At 41.8% G+C, this 20,127-nt stretch overlaps 2 protein-coding genes across 2 annotated transcripts; one reads left to right on the top strand and one right to left on the bottom strand.

The window, feature by feature from the left end:
• Nucleotides 1-374: 374 nt before the first annotated feature.
• On the bottom strand, nucleotides 375-14,672 carry T265_15504 (hypothetical protein; the record flags this gene model as incomplete). Its single annotated transcript, XM_009178433.1, has 7 exons — nucleotides 375-688; nucleotides 4,860-5,108; nucleotides 7,241-7,408; nucleotides 10,383-10,489; nucleotides 11,823-11,946; nucleotides 13,059-13,187; nucleotides 14,432-14,672. Coding segments are annotated over 7 exons (1,332 nt in total), but the record flags the coding sequence as incomplete, so codon positions are not given.
• Nucleotides 14,673-17,190: 2,518 nt separating this feature from the next.
• T265_11708 (hypothetical protein) lies at nucleotides 17,191-19,718 on the top strand (the record flags this gene model as incomplete). The annotated part of the gene is made up of 4 exons (XM_009178432.1): nucleotides 17,191-17,337; nucleotides 19,048-19,119; nucleotides 19,161-19,337; nucleotides 19,374-19,718. 4 exons carry the CDS (start codon nucleotides 17,191-17,193, stop codon nucleotides 19,716-19,718), a joined length of 741 nt encoding a protein of 246 aa, XP_009176696.1.
• Between the last annotated feature and the right edge of the window lie 409 nt (nucleotides 19,719-20,127).

Here is a 20,127-nt window from a genome sequence, read left to right as displayed (position 1 = left end):
TACAACCTGGTTGTCAGCCTGTGGTGAAAAGGATGACGGATTTTCCATGATCCACATGACCATGAGTGACCTCACATAAAAACGTGGAAAAACGGTCCTAGATGTTTCGTATGGTTTTCTTTGTAAAAAGCAAATGGCTCCTCATTCGAATTACTAGAATCTTCTACGCTAACGGCTAAGGCGTTGAATCCTAAGATATCGAAAGACAAGACAAGACACTGAATGTAGAAATAACAAGCTCTTCTGTCCGCATAGTCGCATTGCAAGCACTACGTATGACATGACGTCATTGGGCAGACTGATAATTTCGTTCTTGAAGAATCAAAATTCGAGTTCGTATATAAAAATGAGACAAAAAGTTTGAGTCCACTTACATTGTTTGAACATTTACCACGTCTTATCACATCCAAACCGCATGAATTGCTTTTTTGCCGTGAAAAGTTCAGCTGAATGCAGTATCGTGCTATTAGCCTGTCTAATAGATTCCACTGTTGCAACTGCACCGGATCACCGTTTCTAACAACCAGCTGACATGTTTTGTCGGGAAGTTGTGGCTCCAAATCTGTATTAGCAACCAGGTGCACAGAGCACTGGTTTGCCTGTATCTGGTTAGAAAGATTGATCTGTTGATCGTCGTTGTGTGGCACATAGCATACGGTTAAGCTTTCTTCTGTGCAGCTGGAAAACACTAAGATGAGGAAGAAGGCAGCAAAAAAGACAGGGGTGGTTAACTGGTGGACGTCTGTTAACCAACAATTAATATCTAATAGCATCAGGGCTAAGAATGACCTTCAGTCTTGAAGCCCATTGGCTGCTCAGGAGATCTAACAGGAGATCTAGCAAATTATTCCCTCCAAAAAGCACAATAGCAAATGAACGTTTTCGCTAACCTATGCTGACGACCGTTAGGAGGATCACTGCAAATTTGCTGATTCAGCCTGGGACATGTGGTTAACATATCTGACAGGTCAAAGTGATTTCCAGAAGTGGAAGCACCAACCTCACATAACATTCTAGTATGATGTCATATGTGGTGTAAACATGAATATACATTTAAACACATCTAAATCTCAGTAGGGAAACAGCTTGTTAAACATGCAAGATTTTGGATGTTTCGATCTACCCAGACAGATTTCTTTTGGAATTTCACTTTCAAACGCACCATTTCGTGAAAAGTACCTAGTATTAATACTTTCTAGTCTTCTATTGAACCGGAATATAAGAGTAGGATGCGAAAAACGTTCCAAAAAATATCATCCGGGATTTTGGTCTCCACACAGGAGACGATTTTGCTTCCATAAGTCACAATTTCTTCAAATATTCGATCCCAAGTTATTTTTGTGCATTCTGCAGCTGCTCGACAGATTTGCTACCGTTACCGTGTTGGAGTACTATCAGCATTAGAGGCTTTTTCGATCCAAATTCCTACTGTTTGGGTTACCAAAACTTTTGCAGAACATTTCGAACTGGGAAATAAACTCTCCAGCGCTTAACAAAAGTCCTGTTTGCATCCGTTCGTCCGTTTCCAAAAATCTTATTTTGGTGACAGTTTTCCCGAATTATACTTATGAATGGTGATACTTTTTATGGTTCAGCAATTGGTCGTTGTTTTTGCTGAGTTGGACAATTAGAATTATACTTATGAATGGTGATACTTTTTGTGGTTCAGCAATTGGTCGTTGTTGTTTTTGCTGAGTTGGAGAATTCGATTGCAGTTTCCAGAATAACTTCAACTGGTAAACCACTGAATCCGGTAGATTATTCATCCACAGGACAGCCAATGCAGTAGACTTCAGTCCGTAAACGGCGAAAATCGTTGGCTCAGCGCTAGCGCAACTCGAAGTAAAAAGTTATGAAGTATATTCGGTGCCAGTTCAGAATGTATCTGTTTTGCTTTAAAGTCTGCATCAATTAAAAATGCACTCTTCAACCTGGATCTTGCTTTTGTACCACTGTTCTTTGTTCATATTGGAGGCAAAGATTTTGGTGAGGGAAAATTTAGCGTGAACACAATTAATTTTCCTACACAGGTTCAAAATTCAAATAATCATAGTCCATAATTAAGTACCACAAAATACAAGAATTTACTCCCCTTCCCATCGCTGTAACCTTTAGTTGACTACGCTACTTCAAGAACTAAAAATTCTATCGTCACCTAACACTGATTTAGTTTGTGTTGGTAGAGATCTTGCCAGTTGATTCTTGGCCAACCTTAAAACTCAAACAAATTAGCCTTCAGATGAGTGTATTTCGTGAATTACGTGCAATTGTTGTTCGAGAAGAACATGAAATTGATAGAAAACGGGTAAGTTTACCCATCTGACGATCCTCGAGAAGTATGAAACCGGTTGTGGGATGTTGAAGACGTTCCAGCAACCCCAAGAGTTGTGTTTCCTTATGGAGAATCGCAATCTGGCCAGTTGGTCTAACGAGAGAAGTTGACCAGCAATAAATCTATTCATTGTCAATCAGACCCTCTGAAACGGTAACGTGTTTGTCGCTTCCAAATTTTTTCTAATTCGGAAACCAGCGTTTCCCTTGTAGGATGGCTCTCCAGTGCCCCCCGGCCTGCGACCAAGAGGTGATCGTAATCTGAGACTTAAAAAGTCGGCATTTTCAACAGGGGTTGTGTTAAGTGCTCACTAGTGTATCGACGGACTGATATGACTGCAGGAGCTGATCAGATCGGTGGTACGTTTCTTCCGGGATTCCAGCTGATGACTTCAGGGCGATTCACAGAGTTGGAGTGACCAACTGAAGTCTAATCGTGACTAGAGGTTACCTGGTTAGTTCCCTATTGTTCACACCCCATAACAGTAGATGTGTCGGACGGATGGTCGGATGTCCGGTTGCAGATATCCTTTCAACAATGGCCAACACAGTGGATGATCTCTTCGCTGGCGCACAACTTGCACAAGCTCAAGACAGTGAACCCAATAGTAGTCAGAACAGACTTGGCTACGAATAATACGATCATTGCTATCAGGACCACGACCTGTGTCTTCGGGTTGTGTAGCTGAAATGAGCTACTATTGGCAGCCTAACAAGTCACAGATATTGAAAAACAGTTGAATCATTTGGAAAAAATTCGCGATCCAGTGGAGTTTCCTCAATGTTACCCTGAATTTCCTGAGTTTCAAGACACTACACGCCTTGCTCCGTTTTCACTCGGCCATAGGCTTGACAGTCCTGAAACTTGCATATAGTCATGCCTAATGTGCTCGCAGGAATGTTCCATGACATTCACTGTCCTTATTCATTTCCCCCAAGTGGGAAAAAATCATTCAATACTGTCGATGACGTTGGTATTTCCGGATTATTTGCGGTGATCTAACCGAGGTAACCAGCTGACATAATCTTGGACAATCCCACCAAATTTTATAAGCACTAACTGACATCCGACAGGTTGTATTTCTGCTCTAGAGCCCTGGATGACCCCTGCATCATCCACAAAAATCATGCGCTTCATGCATATGCCTTCATTATGGATTTGGTGTCCCGACAATTTGTTCCCGGAGATGCTCAGGAAAATCCTCTACTTTGATCTTCAACTATTCTCGGATATGTGGGGTGAAAATTATTAGAATACGCAAATGCTTTTATTGAAGGGTCTCCCTAAGGCTACCGTTAGATGCTCAGCAGTTTCAACACCCAAGACCTGTTCCAAATGCACTTACGCACGCTGACTTACGCAATCACATGCTTCCTTCAATGTCTTGAGGTTTCGGGCATTCAATGAATGAATGATCTTCCTGTGTAAGGATAGGATCTGCTTGTAGGCCGTATATTTTCAAGCTCACACACTGTCACACAGGTTCAGCTATAGTCTGAAAACGGTGAAATTAAAATCGCTATTCTGCTCCACCAACCTTTCCTATGCTTGGCTTGAAGTATGGATTATATCAGGCGTACTAAACTATTGCGCATGTGAATGCGAACCTGGCCATATACAAACAAACCGCGAAAATTCAGTACTCATGTAGAGCAATGCATCTTAAATTTCAACGTGGAACCATATTACTTTTTAGTCTACTGTTTAATCTAATAAACAAATAAGCCTTCAGAAGCACAAATCCCTCAAAAGTGTCACATTCTCCGTTGCCCAATGAGTGGTGGTTTTGACAAACCCAACTGTACAACGATAGCTTCATCCAACGCAGAGACGCAGGACAACCAGTCTGTCTTAATTCCCGCTCATCAAGCAAACCATAAACCAAAAAATCAGGACTGTGTAGGCATACACTCATTTGCAAATCAATTTGGTTTTCACGAGAGACTCGGCTGAATCTCTCGTTTATGATATACAGCGATATCTCGAATATCTGCCAAGTGAATCATGAGGCGGCCTGTGTGCAGCATATTCAGTTGTAGAATCTCATAAACGAGAGATTCATTCGAGTCTTTCATGAAAACCAAATTGATTTGCAAATGAGTGTATTTCTCAAAAACAGTCTAATTCCGGTTCAAGTAGAACATAGGGTTGACGGGAACTCAAGGACTGCGTCTACCTGATGAGCCCCAAGAAGAGCGAAACCTTTCGTAGGCTATCAAGGAGTTTTCGGCAACCTTGTGATTGGTTTCCTTTATGAAAAGGAGTGTGTAGCCTTGATATTAGTTCAGCTGTTATGCCGCTACGCGCAAGTGCAAATATAAACACAGGGTATCAGAATTCAGAGTTAATAACAATCACAACCCGCTTCTTCAAAGACTGGTCAGTTTCGTAACTCCCACAACATTTGGAACTGTTTTATCACAGGTTTTGAGTGACTGCACCTCGGATCGATACTGAACTGTCAGTCATTCTGAAGTAGTTCTACTGAGTGGAGAATCACAGTGGCAATAAATACCTTCAGGATTACCTTGTTTCCTCGTACACGGCGAACTCAAACTTGATTGCTGATGGTGTTTTGTGGGGCTCTCGTATGGTTGGCTGTCTGAATCCACAGTTGATGAATGTGTCCGATCCACCGGACAACGACATCCATCTCCAATGCCATCATCATTCATATCGTAGCATACTCCTTCGACAGCATGACATCCAGCGCACTCTGGATTTACTATGTCCTGGTTATGCCCGGCGCTCAGCTGTGGTTTAGGTATTTTTGTAACTGAAAATGAATAAAATAATAAAAAATAAGAATAATAATATTCATTATCATCGTCATCAATAACAACAATAGCACCAACATTTTCATCAACAGGAAAACGTCAGTGTTCGTTCCTACACCTTCAGACAGTAACTCAGAAAAAGTTATCGATTTGAGATTGATTAAAAAATGATAACCACAATTATGAAACATTATGAGCACTTGCATGTTGTACTGTTGTTTAGTGAGAGAGGTTGCTAATCACCTGAAGTCATTCAGTGGCTATATTACTCCATTTCCGAAACATTACAAGATATGTGCTGAACCATGCGTAGAAAATTACGATACAGATAGGCTAAAACTGTTTTTTTCATGGTGCTTCTAAATTTTTCGGAGAATTTCCTAGATATCCATGTGTTGTCTGCCCCACATAATCCATCTACGCCCCTGAAAAAACGAATTTGAATTTCATTTAAGAAAATACTATAGTTATAAAGTATCGCTGTTTGGTCCTGAATGAGCATCCAAATGCAACTTTTGTTCTGATTTACAATCAGTAGGGCTAGACTCCGGTGGTAATCTGGAAACAGACGAAACGCTCAAGATTTTCGTGAGTTATACACGGTCAAATTTTCGTAGGTTCTCAGAAGCTTGCTGCAGCTAATTACAAAATATACCACTATACATCGCTTATACTCCTTGTGGGCTGGTTTGAAACATATTTGTCCTCGACAGGAAAACGATCGTTCAAGTTAACCATGTGACATGGTGCGGTCTGATTCGCTGTCAATCACGAAGTCGGCAGTGGCATTCTGGTCAAACTGTTATTAATTTGTGGTGGGCAGCTAAAATTCCCAATGACCGTTCTCTTTAGGTGCACATCATCGTACACAATAAAATCGAGGTTCACATAAAGGTGCCTCAGTGGAACCTAACCCAGCTCGGTTGAGCATGCAATTATGCGTTTTTCGAATCAGACAAAAAATGCGGCTGGCTGTGACACTAGTTCGTAGCGTTTAATGACAGACGGCCAGCAGCAACTCCTGTGCCGTGCAGGCAGAAAAATCCCACATGTGACGTTCCTGTTGCGCTAACACGTTTGGAATACCGGGCTTAGACGCATCAATGGCATTGTTGCTTAATCAGTCTGACATATCAGCTCACATTAAATTACGGTAAAACATCTACAAAAACATCACAGATTTAATCACTCTGTAGGAGAAATGATAAGATGGACTTTACGAACCGTGGAAAACAAAATTGGAGCAAAGCAAAAGATCAGACACCGCAAAACTTATCCTGGGGGGTTCATAAGTCTTGAATGCACTCTAAAAACTCACCTATCTCCACGCTTACCGAGCCGAGATAAAAGCTGTTCTGTGCTGTTTTGGTTACCGGACGGGAATGGATTCGTCGAAAGGCGTGCGAGTGAGCTTCTAGTGTGCTGCCAAACTACTTATTCCAACCGGTGAGTAGTTGGTTTTATTTCCATCTTTGGTACGCATGAGCTGGAGGATGACCTTTTCTCACTCTCAGTTAGGTCTCAATATAACCCACATTCGCTTCAACATCCATGCAACTCGTGGCACTCGGACAACATCTAGAAACCATTTGGCTGAACACAGTGAAGCAAACGGAGTACGGTTCATGGACTCCGACTATCATTGAATATATACTCCTAATTTTGTGCGTCCCTTAATTAATTAATAAACAAATAAGTAAATAAATAATGATTATTCACACAAGCATGATGAAAGCGAAGAGTATAGTATGACCTTAGCGAATCGAAATGAGTTCCGTCTTGACTAGCTAACAATCAGCCAATCCATCTGCAGCAGTCCCCCAATTTGACGATGATTCGCTTACGGACTAACCGAGGAAATGGTAAAGGGACCTTGCTAAACCAGTCATCGGAGCTACTTCCTTACTTTTCTGTAGACATCTCCAAAGAATTCCACGAGGTTTGCAACATGAGTTTATCAGATGAAAAAATAGTTTCCGTTCGTGAGATAACTGCTTTCTAACATTTTGTAACACTATTGGCTGTCACGTAAATGTCACAGATTTCATTTTGAGGTGCCGCAGTGTCACACTGGCAGAAATTAATAGTAGATGGAGAAAACCTAATCCCGATTTGATTAATTTCAACTTACAACACTCGTGGTAACCCAGATTTGGTTGGTACACTGCGACCGTAATTTCTGGGCAAGAGCATCGACCAGAAAAATTAGCCAATCTACGGTCCCGACGAGCGGGAAGGCACATAGCCATCTGTGCTTTACACGTATGGTTAACCGCATCACATTCTTCGCCAATATCGACTAAAAGGATTGGAAATGTGAACAAATTATTCAAGAATAGTGCAAAATTATTATATTGGTTTCATAAAAAATCATTCTTTGTCTAAAACCACAATTTTGTTGAAAGCGAACGACCAGATGAGGGTTCCAGGTGGATAGAAGTGCGTCGGAAAATATCTTCTTAAAACAGAACATCTTCAGCCGAAGCGTCTGTTTTTGGCGTTCTTAGCAAGGTTGATGTAGAAGACTGTCGCAGATTAAAAATTTCTATCACTTGTGCCCGAGGACGATACAGACGGTTTCCAGGTGCAGTTTCTTGTCCATTTAACCAGAACACAGCTGCCTTGGAGTAGCTTGGCACGTCCTCCGAAGGTATTCCACAAACTGTCACAGCAGATGACCTCGGAGCCTCATAACTGGCTTGGCTTCAGTTAACAAATCGAAATGTGTGAATAAGGTGAGTCTTCACCACACCTGCATAGTCACGAGTCGGAACACCTTGGTTGACTGGAGGCTAGCAGAAACAGTAGCAAAGCTGGCTCATTCATGATTCTGAAGTGGTCACCATAAAATAAGTAGACAAAGTAGGTGTTGAAACATGTTTTGATCACATCCTAGATACATGAAGTGAAATTCCAGTTTAATGACTCTAATGATCAACCCCATTGCTTTCTATCGTCTACATGTTTTTTTATAAACTTGTTTGTTACAGGTATCAAGTAGGATAACAACGATTCCTGTTGTAAACTGGAGCTATCTGGATCGAGAAAAATCGTCCACTGAGGGATGTTTCCTTCCTTCGGGATGCAAACTAACTTTGCTTGCAACAAACGAAAAATGAAAGCCTGACTATCCACATCGATTATGAAAGGGATAAGATACTGCGAGAGGAGTCCGCTGAGAACAAGAATAATCGTGTACACGAGTTGTACTTGTGTAATGGGACTACAATCAAAAGTCTGTGTGGACAAAAATATTCAAAATAAAATTTCCGCTGTGTCTGTTGTGTGAAATGTTACACAACGTTGTAGTTCAATCCTATTTCACTGTCCATCACACTTCACGTGGCTCGTTAATCAGGCTGAAAGTTAAATATTTCGCACACTCGCTAACTGGTAGAACATACTGTTCCTATTAATATGGAATATAGGCACACTTTTTCAGTAAAAATGGATTTTTATCTGTTGATCAGGGGACCTTGTTGTGTGTCGCAGCTTCAGCATGCCTTTCCGAATTTGCGTCACATTTTCTGCATAACCAACTGGAAAAATTTCCTCAGTTTCTCCGTCATATGGTTAGAACCAAATCAAAATCTGGTTAGCTCCTTAAGATCTCGCAAAATTTATTCAGCCTTTGGATAAAGTTAACGATTTGGTGTATGTTGTTTTCAGTTTTTGCGAAAGATTCTTTATGCCATCATCACCGATGTGCATTATCCTAAGTGTGGATCCACTGCGGACATCAATGGTCCATCGAAATTGGCCCCCAAAATCTGCACTTGAGACTAGTGCCGTCATCTCTGGAAGAATTTACCTTCGCTTGGTGAGATGGTTGAAACAAGCTATTAGCGTGGCCTTTTTATCGCTTCAACTCTTTCACCTTCGGATAAAGTGGTTTGCCCAAAATGATCAGCAATATCTGTCCATTTTTTGTGCGAAGTCTATGCCTTTCCGCTGTGGCTGAAAACTGAAAAACTTGACCACCGTTTTATGATCTTGTCGCATTAGGTCTACACGGGTTACTGCCGTCTCGTTTGCATCAGAGTTGAGTTATACTTGATGAAATTTTCTTCGATCCTCTTTTTTGAAAGGGTAAAAGTGTTCTAAAAAACGCAAAATAAGAAGCGTATTCACAATTTACACAGTATTGCAGACGAAATTGGCTGGCATAAACAATGGCTTCAGTAAAGTAATCGCTCACTTATCGTGCGCTTGGAGACGGTTTTAAAGCACATATTTAGAGTGGGCTCAACTGAAAAGTTATCTGTCCTGGGGATAACGCAATGCTGGAACCGAGCTTCAGAAGTCCAGCCATAGGCAGGCATTTGTGAGGGGAGAGAGTTTTCATCGCAAGAGAAATTAATCTCGGTACCCACGACCAGCTTTTAGTGTTAGGATCTTGTGATCTCAGATCGCTACGTACAAACCCAAACCGCTATAAATTTGATATATCCTCGCAGCCAACTACCAACCTAACAACCACGGTACATTCAAAAAACTTAAAGTGTGCCCTAAAGTCCTGATCAAAACACGGTGTTCAGTGGTTTGAAATTAGTCGCGGACCAGGTCGTGAATCGGCAGGATCGTGGAGAACTGATGGTGGAGAATGGTGTGGTACCTTGCGTTTGGTTGTTTTGACAACATACTGTTTCAGTGAGCTGCCAAGTAGATGGATAACTGGGCTCTGTGATTTGATAGCCGTATTACCCAGTCGCGCAGTGAACTGAAAGAGAATCATGTTTACAGTTGTTGCGATTACCGGCCAGTTTTGGGCCCGGACTTCATCTGTCCACTGAACTACATATATAAACGTATGTCTAGGATATACATAGTCCTGTCCATGATGTGACAACAAAGTGGGCAGTACCTAAAAGCACCCATATAGCTGGTCATTGTACAAGGTGCAAAGGTGAAAAGTTAACGTTAACAAATTTTCATTATGCGTTGACCATTGGAGCCACGTAACGCTAGCTCCTAAAGAATTAACACGCAGCCCAGCTGGATCCCAAAATGTTGCCGGTTTCAGTCTTCACCTCTATTTCTATATATATATATATATGTATATATATATATATATATATGTATATATATATATATCGTTTAAAACGACCGAATATTAAAAAAGAGTTAGGTAAAATCACCCAAGTTCCCTTCGATTGGTTAACCGGTAACAGTTGTGGATACTGAAAATAATTACGAAACTAGTTGCTAAACGGAGTGTGATATTCGTAAATTCCTCGTAGAACAGGAAATGAGGTTATCTATTGAAGGCTTACCTAGTTGACTTCCGCATAGTCCTCCATCTGTGGGGACCAGAAGCGTGAGGTTCTCTGAACCATGCTTGATCACTGATTGTGGACACACACAGCCGACAGCAAGCGATCTGAATAAAAAGCACGACTTTAATGTCTTTTGATCTGGCTTTAAAAACGTTTGCAAACAAATCGTCATAGCCTCTCGTTAGATTCGATCTCTACAAGGAAAGCCCATATATCAACGCTCTGGTTGATGACATTGGTAAATATAAGAAGAATTTAGTCAAATGTTCGGGTTACAAACCCGTTATTACTTCATCGACCGAAGTACTGAAATACTCATCAACACCAGAAATAGACTGAAGCAAGTAAATGAGGGTAGAGCTTTTGCCCTTGATGGAAGAGAACTCTGATCCCTGTAAACACTTGATATTCGGCGTTAAGCTGTTCACTAGCTTTCTTACAAGGCTAATAATTCTCAGTCTTCGTTAGAGTTCTCAGTTTCGGGAATCATCCATCGTGAAGGTTACATATTGAGGCCACTGAATATACACTATCTTGTAGTCGACCCAACGTTGAGATGCCTCTTTGTAGAAATTGGAAGCCATAGGATGAGCCTTGGGTAACAAAGAGATACCCAATCAGCTGTATGTGATTGCTCTCCGCAATTTAGCTGATGAAACAACCACACTGGACACATAGGCAATCAGGAGTGCATAGTTTGCATTTATTGGGTTGTGCACATTTTGTTCCGACACGTGTTCAGTCTGGACACGTTGAGTCATGAAATCAGCAACAACGTCAGCGCTCTGAGAAGAGTGGATTCTGAGGTCTGGTATCTAAAGCCTGATGGATTTTGCATGAAACTGACCATTTCTACGGTGAGTAGCACATAATTCGTTGGGTTACGAGGACACCTGAGTTCCAGATGATGAACGAATCGAATGATCGAAAACTCTGCTCACAGGTGCCTTTCTTGTGGGAAGTAATCCCCTGTTTAGGGAAGTTAAGATTCAAAAGCGTGTGACTTAATCAGGATCGAGTTAACCACCCTGTTGAAAATATGCTGCTTATTTTTTTCGAAAAGAAAAACAGATCATTATTAGGAGAACCAGATCCGAACGTAACGGGACTACATAACAGCCAGTGGATTAACTGTTCTCGTTGAGGCAGATTTCATTGGTTGCTCTTCACTCGCCGTCGACAGATGAGCTGTATTCTTAGTATCACTTTTTGGACTGACTGTATGCGACAGGGATCAATAGATCAGCCGGTTCGCACGTTCATTGACTTTTTCTGGTTTGGCCAAGCGCACTAGGCGATCAGGCGGCTATCCAGTCCCGCGTTGACGGTAATAAGAAGGAATTAAGGACACTGTGATCCACAACAATTATCGAGTCGAATTTATGGGGTTCCCAGGTTGGGAGATAACCTCTTTCAAAACCAAATATAGTGACTTACTGGTCCACATTGGAAGTATGCTTACTATTCACTGGTTGGTCTTTCAAGTCATATAGGAAGCAGGTCCCTTGTTTCAAAAGGCATTTTTCACAGCTTTGGTCCATCTTCGTTTCAAAGCGCTGACCTAGAAGAATGAAATACATATTCAAGGTATGCGTTGAACTTATCGCTTTTGAGCCGATTACCTCTAAACATTAACAGACAATTATCGACGGAAAACTAGGATACTGGCCTGCCGTGGTTCCTGAAGCGACGTTTAATAGGTTTGTTTTTCACAAATATATGGAAGACGGCGAATGAATCAACTGTGCGCCAAATTATGGAGTCCACGGTCATTCAACCCACTAGAGTTGTCAGCTGACGTTTTCTTGGATGGAGGCATCAGGGTAAGGTTAACCGACGTTGATAACCACGACGCATGTGAACCTTAAACGAAACCAGTGGCCCTATTGAATCATTTCTGTCTTTCAAAATGTGGTTATCCCAAAACATCCTTCTTCATCAAACAAACGCAATTTTTAGTCAACAAAATTGTCAAAACTGTCTCAAATCCGCGACTATTCTCCTCAGCTTGAAAGAGCGTACTTCTAGAAAGCTGTAGGCATTTGTAACTTTGATCTCTTTGTTAGGCATTCGGCAAGCTAAGGCTCCCAATAGTTGATAGAATTTGTGAAAAAAAACCATTTCATATATTCCTCTGCTTGTTGCTTACCAGATTTCTTGTTGAAGCCACCGCTTATCACTAGATGAACGAACTTTTCATACTAAACTCAGGGACTTTGAAACAAATCAGCTTATCGTAAATTACACGCTAATTCTGATGGAGAGCTAGGAATGGTGTCGTACAGCCTAACTGTGAGCGTAACATACTCGTTATGCAAGTACATAGGTTTACATCAAACAGGATAAAAATCTCGATGTCAAATAATGGAACTCGAAAAATCGAATGAACCAAAATATCAGAGAGAGGTTGTAAAACAACTGTAGTACTTACGCAGAAACCTTTTATGAGTGAATTCCGGTACAGACGTCAGTCCGAAATATTTGAGTTTGCTTTAAGTACATGCACAGTCATATAATACAATCAGTGTCTTGTGTTGAAAATTTACAATATCTATAGCATGTAAAACGTGTGGCCCGACAGTACATACTTGACACATCTACACTGGCAAGCAGTTTTGGTTTGGACTTTCGTCAGAAGCAAAATTACCCACGCTTATGCGCCCAAAAACTTACGGCAGCCGTGTAGTTGAGGCACATAAATCTTTCCACTTGGGCAGACGCATTTGCCTGCTCCGGGATGGCACACACTACCATCCACATGCACACAGTCCGAATCCACTCGACAATACAATTCTGTCAGCACTGAGGGGACAAGAAATAGGACAGTGGAGAGCATATTAGAGGAGTCGAACAAATGGTTAACCCGACTGTGACGAAAGGCCAGTGCACTAGCAAATGCTCCGTTGACGTGAATAAATATCTGCTTCCGTAACTATTTACCAATAGTAAGACGGAAACCTAAATAGTCATCCTATTTCTATACTCCTTGTAGAGACCTTGGAGAAAAGGCTGAGGTTTGGTTTCCTCCGAATAGCTAAGGGTAAGAGACAAGCTTCTAAGTAGGCTCAGTCGTTGCTATTTGTAAAACTATAAAGCAATATGCTAGAGTGGCTGTGTACTGCATACCAAGACCAGGCAACCATGATGAATCCACTACAAATTAGTTAAGATCTGCCCCAGGAGTTTCTTTGCCAAGATTCCGGGTAAATTCCAGTGTTTTCCAGTCTCTCCCTATAGGATGTCCACTGTACTATTGAATTGGCTCAATGCCATCTTTATCGATCAGCTCAGCTGGTGGATAAATACAACGAGTATGTTTGCTACAAAACTAGGATGACAATGTAGATATCTCGTGTCAGATGGATTGCAAATAGCTTTTGTTTACTTTGCCTAAAAAGGATACATCTATGTTTAAACCAAGTTTATCTGTGAGTAAACCTGACTGAAAATAAACATGCATAGCAGTTTAATATTTCTTAAGTTCGAAAACACTTTCTGTGAAGCATTTGGTGTCACTTGAGAGAAATCAACTGTCCTATTACTTCTCCAAGCCAGGTGAAGTTTTGGCACCCAGCCACGTCATGTACACATCATTTTGAAAGCAATTATAATGCACCGAATTTAACTCAGCTACACTGGAATATGAACGTTTCTTCCAAACTCTCATTCAGTAAGACAGCAGTTTGTAATGCTCTCGATTTTTCTCAATTATTTTGTTCGCTCGGCAGTTTTACACCAACTAGGCTGATACCTTTTTTAGTTTCTCAAAAACGCACGTTCTTTATTCTGGGAGGGTGGTCACAGAAGACCACATCTACAATAATCTATTGTTATGGAGGGGCTGAGCCGAACTTCGTATCTTCTTAACTTTCGGTCTCCAAAATCAGAGAGTATCCTTTAATTTCTTGTTACCCATGGACCTAATTATAGGTTGATGGCCCAACGTTTTCAAAACTGTATTAGAATGGCTTTACGCTCCAACTAATCCATTAATTGAAAAATGCGGTGGCCTACATAAGAGACGTCTACAGTTCATTAGCACTTACGTGTGCGGCAGACAACTTTCTCCTCCTCCTGGATGGCAACAAAGCCATGTTTGCAAAAACACTCGTTCTTTTGTGGGTTGCACATACTGTTCTCCACCAAGGAATTGCAGTACTCCACCGGCTTGCGGTTACAGTCACCTAGGTGGAGAATACCATCAAACACTGGACTCCTTCGCTTTAAAGGTGCACAGTTAAAAGAGTGAACCAGTATGACTAGAGTTTGAAACAAAATCAGAATCATGTTTGGTAGAACACAAAAACCACAGTTTGGGGTGATTCTGTGGCAGCTATTTATAGTTGTGTTTGACGAGTGGAGAGTAATTTAATTGTTGCGTAAATAATTGCTCTGACAGCATCAGCACCGACCTCACGTTCACTCGCAATCGGTTGAATAACGCAGATAATTGGAACACCTTTCACTCCCAGGCTTCTTCTTACTCCATGGGAGCATGACGAAAAGGTGTTTTTTCTGATTCTTGATTTTTATTTTAGTGTTAATATTTTGTTGAAAAGTTGGCTTTCGTTTGGTACTATTTAGTTCCAGTGTTCGTCCTTTCTCTAGAAATCGATGTTTTCAAGCTCGCTGCGGTCGAACGGTATGAAAACACCACACCTCTCAGACGCAATGGATGTTGTAACAGTCTAATTTGATAGTAATGTAAGGGGACCTTGGAATCTTCTACTGAGATTTTGCCCTGTAAGTTAATCTGAAAGCACCGTGCAACTGTTTCATCTTTAATGTGAATCATCAGAAGTTAAATTCTCACGAAAATTCGTGCGTTTTCGAACCCGTGACCTCCCGTCTAGTATTTCGCATACCGTACCGTTCGGCAAAGGGTAGCTGATCAGCAGTAACTAAGTCGCATTTAGACGGAATATAGTACCACCCATCCTTCAATTACGGATGCCACATCACTGTATCATTTACTGAATGGCTCTTCAAGCGATGACTTCCCATCTGGAGCTCCCAATCACCTTGTGAAAGTATTCCTCTTCTGAGCTACTTATAGACTGATGGGTCTGTGAGGAGATTCGGGAATCCTCAATTGAAATTTCATCCTGTAAGTGAAATAATCTGTACTATCAGCCACTTGTGGAGCATCTTTCTTCTTGTGGACCCAAATAAATGTAGAGGTCAATGTATAAACATTTTGCCCTCAGTGAACTTGGTTTCGCTTGTGAATGTTTCACTGATGTCATGATTAGTTGGGTTACATCCGCGGTATTGGACTCATTACTTTCAAAATATTATATACATTGAAACCGTTTTTCTCCCATTGACTTTGGCTGTCGCTCGCTAGTAGCGAATTTCACTTCGTCCTTCTACCCGAGTTTCATGATATCAAAGAATCTTTTCAATGGATCATCATCAAAATTCAACCGAATGTTGTAATTGAACCTTTGTCATGCGTGTGTGCGTCCGTATAAACTTCATCATGTAATTCAATGCCCGAGTTTCATGATATCAAAGAATCTTTTCAATGGATCATCATCAAAATTCAACCGAATGTTGTAATTGAACCTTTGTCATGCGTGTGTGCGTCCGTATAAACTTCATCATGTTAATTCAATGTGCCACAGGACTGGGTGTCAACTGAAATTGAGTTTGTATGACAGACAATTTTGTAGATGATGACTCCGCATGTATGGTTGATGGTAGTGCAAGAACAATGGTGTTGAAGCCTGTTGAATATGAGAAAGCGGGCAAAGAACCAACCTTTTGTTGCTATTTCATGGCCGCCATCAAAACAAAAAGTGATCTACGTAACCAATAGCTGCGATGAATGAATGACATCAAACGAGCTAGCCGGGAACTGTTAGCCTAACGAAGGTCATTTGAGACTTAATTTGGTGTTCAAAAACTTTCCAAAAACATGCTGCTCATGAACTGCAGGGCCGAAAAAACATGGTAGCCAGCAAATAACAACAGAAAGTGAGCAGCTGCTTCTGTCGTGGACAACACTCATGCGCTATGGCTGGTCAGAGAAGCTTAAATAGATAAAATGTTGCAATTGACCAGCCTCCTGACACCATAAGAAAACCGGTTTTGATAGATTTCAAGGTAGAATTCTTCTGATTTGGACTTTAGAGAACACACTGTGACCGTGCGGGCAACTGTCTATGGAACCATGCCCCATTTTTACACTGCTATTCACCCTAATGAAAACAAAGTTGCCGTAAATATGCAAGGCTTCAGTTAGTTGTCAAGTAAGCATGCAAAAATTAAGCCTGACGTACCGATTTCCAGATTTTGAAATGGCTGGAAGTACAATGTACTCTTCGTTGTAAAGCTCACACAGCACACCACTCCAAAATAGGACAGTAAAGTAAGGGTAACATATTTTCTCGTGGAAACCATAAGTGGTCATGAAATGGTGCATACAAAAGACGTGGTCTCAGTACCATTATCTAATTTGTACTGGTCGACTGAAGTTGCCACGGTGATTAAACTAAACTTGGTGGTTATAGCCATTCCACCAACCAAAAGCGTGACAGCTGCACCGTCAAGAGGTTTCTCATGAAGAAAGTGAATTTAGAAACATGTAAAAGCTAGATAATGGCCCCTAACATATGGACCTGTCATGGTAGTCGGCATATGGATGAACGCTGAATGCTAGTTGTGTTCCGTTTTACTGCGTCCGTAAGCAGACTTTATCCTGAGAAAAGAAGATAAGCAAGCATCTGTTGTTGTTACCACGGTGACCAATGAAAGCACATCCCTACGCGAACACGAATAGCTTCAAACAGAGCCGTGTGAAATGAACATCAAAAGCATCGTAGCAGAAGTGAATGATGTCATCCCAATAGCCCGTTGTCAAACCACTCACTGCAGAGTACACAAACAATTGCCACTGACCAGTCCCGTGTATGTCTACCAACAAGTGCGTGCATTGGCACCTCAGAGTGTTAGAGCCTGGCGTGTCAAAACTAATCCGTAAAATGGGGCCTGTTTCGTTTCACTTCTGTTCACCCTTCACCTAGTGCACTGAACAGCCAGGTTCAGTGTGACTGCTGGAAGTTTAGCTATGCACTTACAGTTCTGGGAAGATGTGTTTGTATCTACGTATGGCATGGCCATATTCCCCATGTAGCGGCAGATCAAAAAATGACCGGTTGAAGTCGGCGTCAAGGCCTGATCAATAAACCGATCTGACTGGTACCGAAAGCGTGTGATCCCTAGCACGTTAAACAAGCACAGGCCACCGAAACAGCGTTCAGTGTTTAAATTTTCATGCGAGGCGAAATTGATAGCTGTGATTATAAAAAGCCGAAATAAAAGGAAATTGGTCATTTCCATGAGGGAAACTAATCACAAGTTTGCTGAACACTCTTCGACGCCCCGCGTCTGGTTTCGCCCTACTAATGGCTCCTCAAGTAGACGCAGTCCCCGGATTTCCATCAACCGTACGTTCTACCTGAACCCAAATTGAACAGACTTCGACGAACGCGCTCATTCGTATATAAGGTGAGTTTTCACGGGGAACTCTGGCAAGTGAGGCAAATTCATTTGGTCTTGCATTCTCAACGACATATTGTTGGGGTAAACGAAGTCTCATCTTGAAAACGTAGAAATTCGTGTGCCCAAAGTTAACCTTCTGCTTTAATTGGTGTGTAGGTTCTGCTCCAGTAAATCAGCCAACCGAGTGCTCCAAAACAGAGGCCAACATCAGGTTATTGTAGTAGCTGAGGTAGTTGCTGTAAGACAGAGCGGCTCTACCGTGTCAGCGAAAAATCCTGTGTCTGTTAAAGACATAGTTTAAAACACCTGTCCCTATCATCACGTAGACATCTGCATGCACTCAAATCATCCGCGAGAAGGGCTACGTCTCCCGAATAAGACACGTTTATCTAGAGGGCTATCAATAGTGGAGTGGATCCGAAAACGCTGTACGATTCCCCAGTCAATGCTATTATAAAGAGACCTAAGAAGTGCCGATATTAACGATGTGCCTTTCTGAAACCTAGGATGTGTATATCTCTCCTTTGGAAGCTTTCATTGCTTTGAAGACCCTATCAACCGATTCTATGGACATTCTGGCATTCTGAATCACCGTTGTTTGTCCTTGAGTAGGAACAGATATTATGCAACATATTTCTGCATCACACTCTATCACACTCTCACGTTTGGACATCCCAACATAGTCGAGATCGGTTTCGTACGGTTAGGCTGAAGCTCCACTGCAAGAGTCTACGGATTCCTATGGACACTGAGGGGAAGAAATACCGTTTTTTCAACGAAAGACCGAGGATAACTTGGAGAAAACGTAATAGTTCAAAAATGAATTAAGATGGGCACTCGGTTCATTGGGTCGACCTTATGTAGGACTGAGTCCGGTTCATTATGTTTAAGCCTGTAATATGGTGCGTGTTGTGTGAGACAGGCTTTCCCTATACGACAATTTGGCAGCCATCTAGGTCAGTTAGCTCACAAGGAAAGCGACAATGTCAGCTGACATTTTCGAGTTATTGATCCATATTGATGTCATTTAGCTAGTCTTATTTATGATGACCGAAGAAGAGGGTATCCAGACCACAAAGTATTGTCAGGTTCTACCAGAAGAATGCGTGGGAGACACACGAGCAAAATGGTTTGTATATTTAAAAATCTTTGAAAGCGAACGCTGCTGGCATTTAGGCTAAGCCCTCCTGGCTATCATCCATCGGAATTTTTCAAATGTGGACTTAGCGTATGACGTTATTTCAGCCAATTATTTTCCTGGTATTAAAGGTACCTCAAGCTGATGCCATGGGAAAGCCAGATGAACGCCTTCGATGGAATCAAAACTTAAACAGAGTCAAACATCCACTGGACAGATATCGACCGTGGGCAAACGACCGCAGCGGATTACGACTCTTAGACTGGGAAGCCTCAGATGTAGACTGCCTGCCGCCAAAGTTGGGCAACGTAAGTTATTGAAACCCAAGTTATCTTACTTTACAGTTCGACTACCTTCCTGTTTGCTTAGTTGATCCTAGTCCATTGACCCAACACTTTAATGCCTTGGACAACCTGAATGCACAACATCCTCGCTATCTGTTGGAGCATTATGTCTACCGTGACCCAGACGAATACCATCGAGCCAAGGAAGAGGGAAAATACGCTTGCTACTTGGACTGTGATGCACGAGAATTCAGAGAATTAAAACCAATGAATCAGCGCGAAATTATGCGTCTACGTTTCGCGACAAACAATTATCGCACTTTTGATGACTGGAAGGAGGATCCAAACGATGAGCTTTTGGGTCAGTTTGATCGCCCTAAAACTCAAAAAGAAGCAGCTCTGTGAATGAACTGTGTGCTAGAGTTGAGGCTTGTATCCTCAATGTATTTCTGTTGCTTGCTTTTTAACACAGGCCGCTCAGTCAGAAATGGATTTGTCATTCAGCTTGTGAAACCGGTTACGCTTAGGTCTCCTTCGCAAGACGAATACTTACCGCCAGTAAATTCTTTGTTTGCCAACTTATGCAGCAGCACGTTTTGGAGTCCCCTTCTGGGCCGCACTCCTGTATACCCTATACACAGCATAAAACTTGTTTACATATCGTGCCCGCCACGGATGGAGGCTGGCCCATTTGAGCTGCAAGATACGTCACACCAAACATATCGCCTGGCAGCTTAAGTCCACCAGCCCTCCATATCAAAGCAGATCGAGACTGGATGGTGATCAATGCTCAGACGTAAATCAACAAAGCCAG

This window comes from Opisthorchis viverrini (assembly GCF_000715545.1).
Source record: "Opisthorchis viverrini unplaced genomic scaffold opera_v5_550, whole genome shotgun sequence".
Lineage (NCBI taxonomy): Eukaryota > Metazoa > Platyhelminthes > Trematoda > Opisthorchiida > Opisthorchiidae > Opisthorchis > Opisthorchis viverrini.
This window is presented reverse-complemented; position numbering and strand designations above follow the sequence as displayed.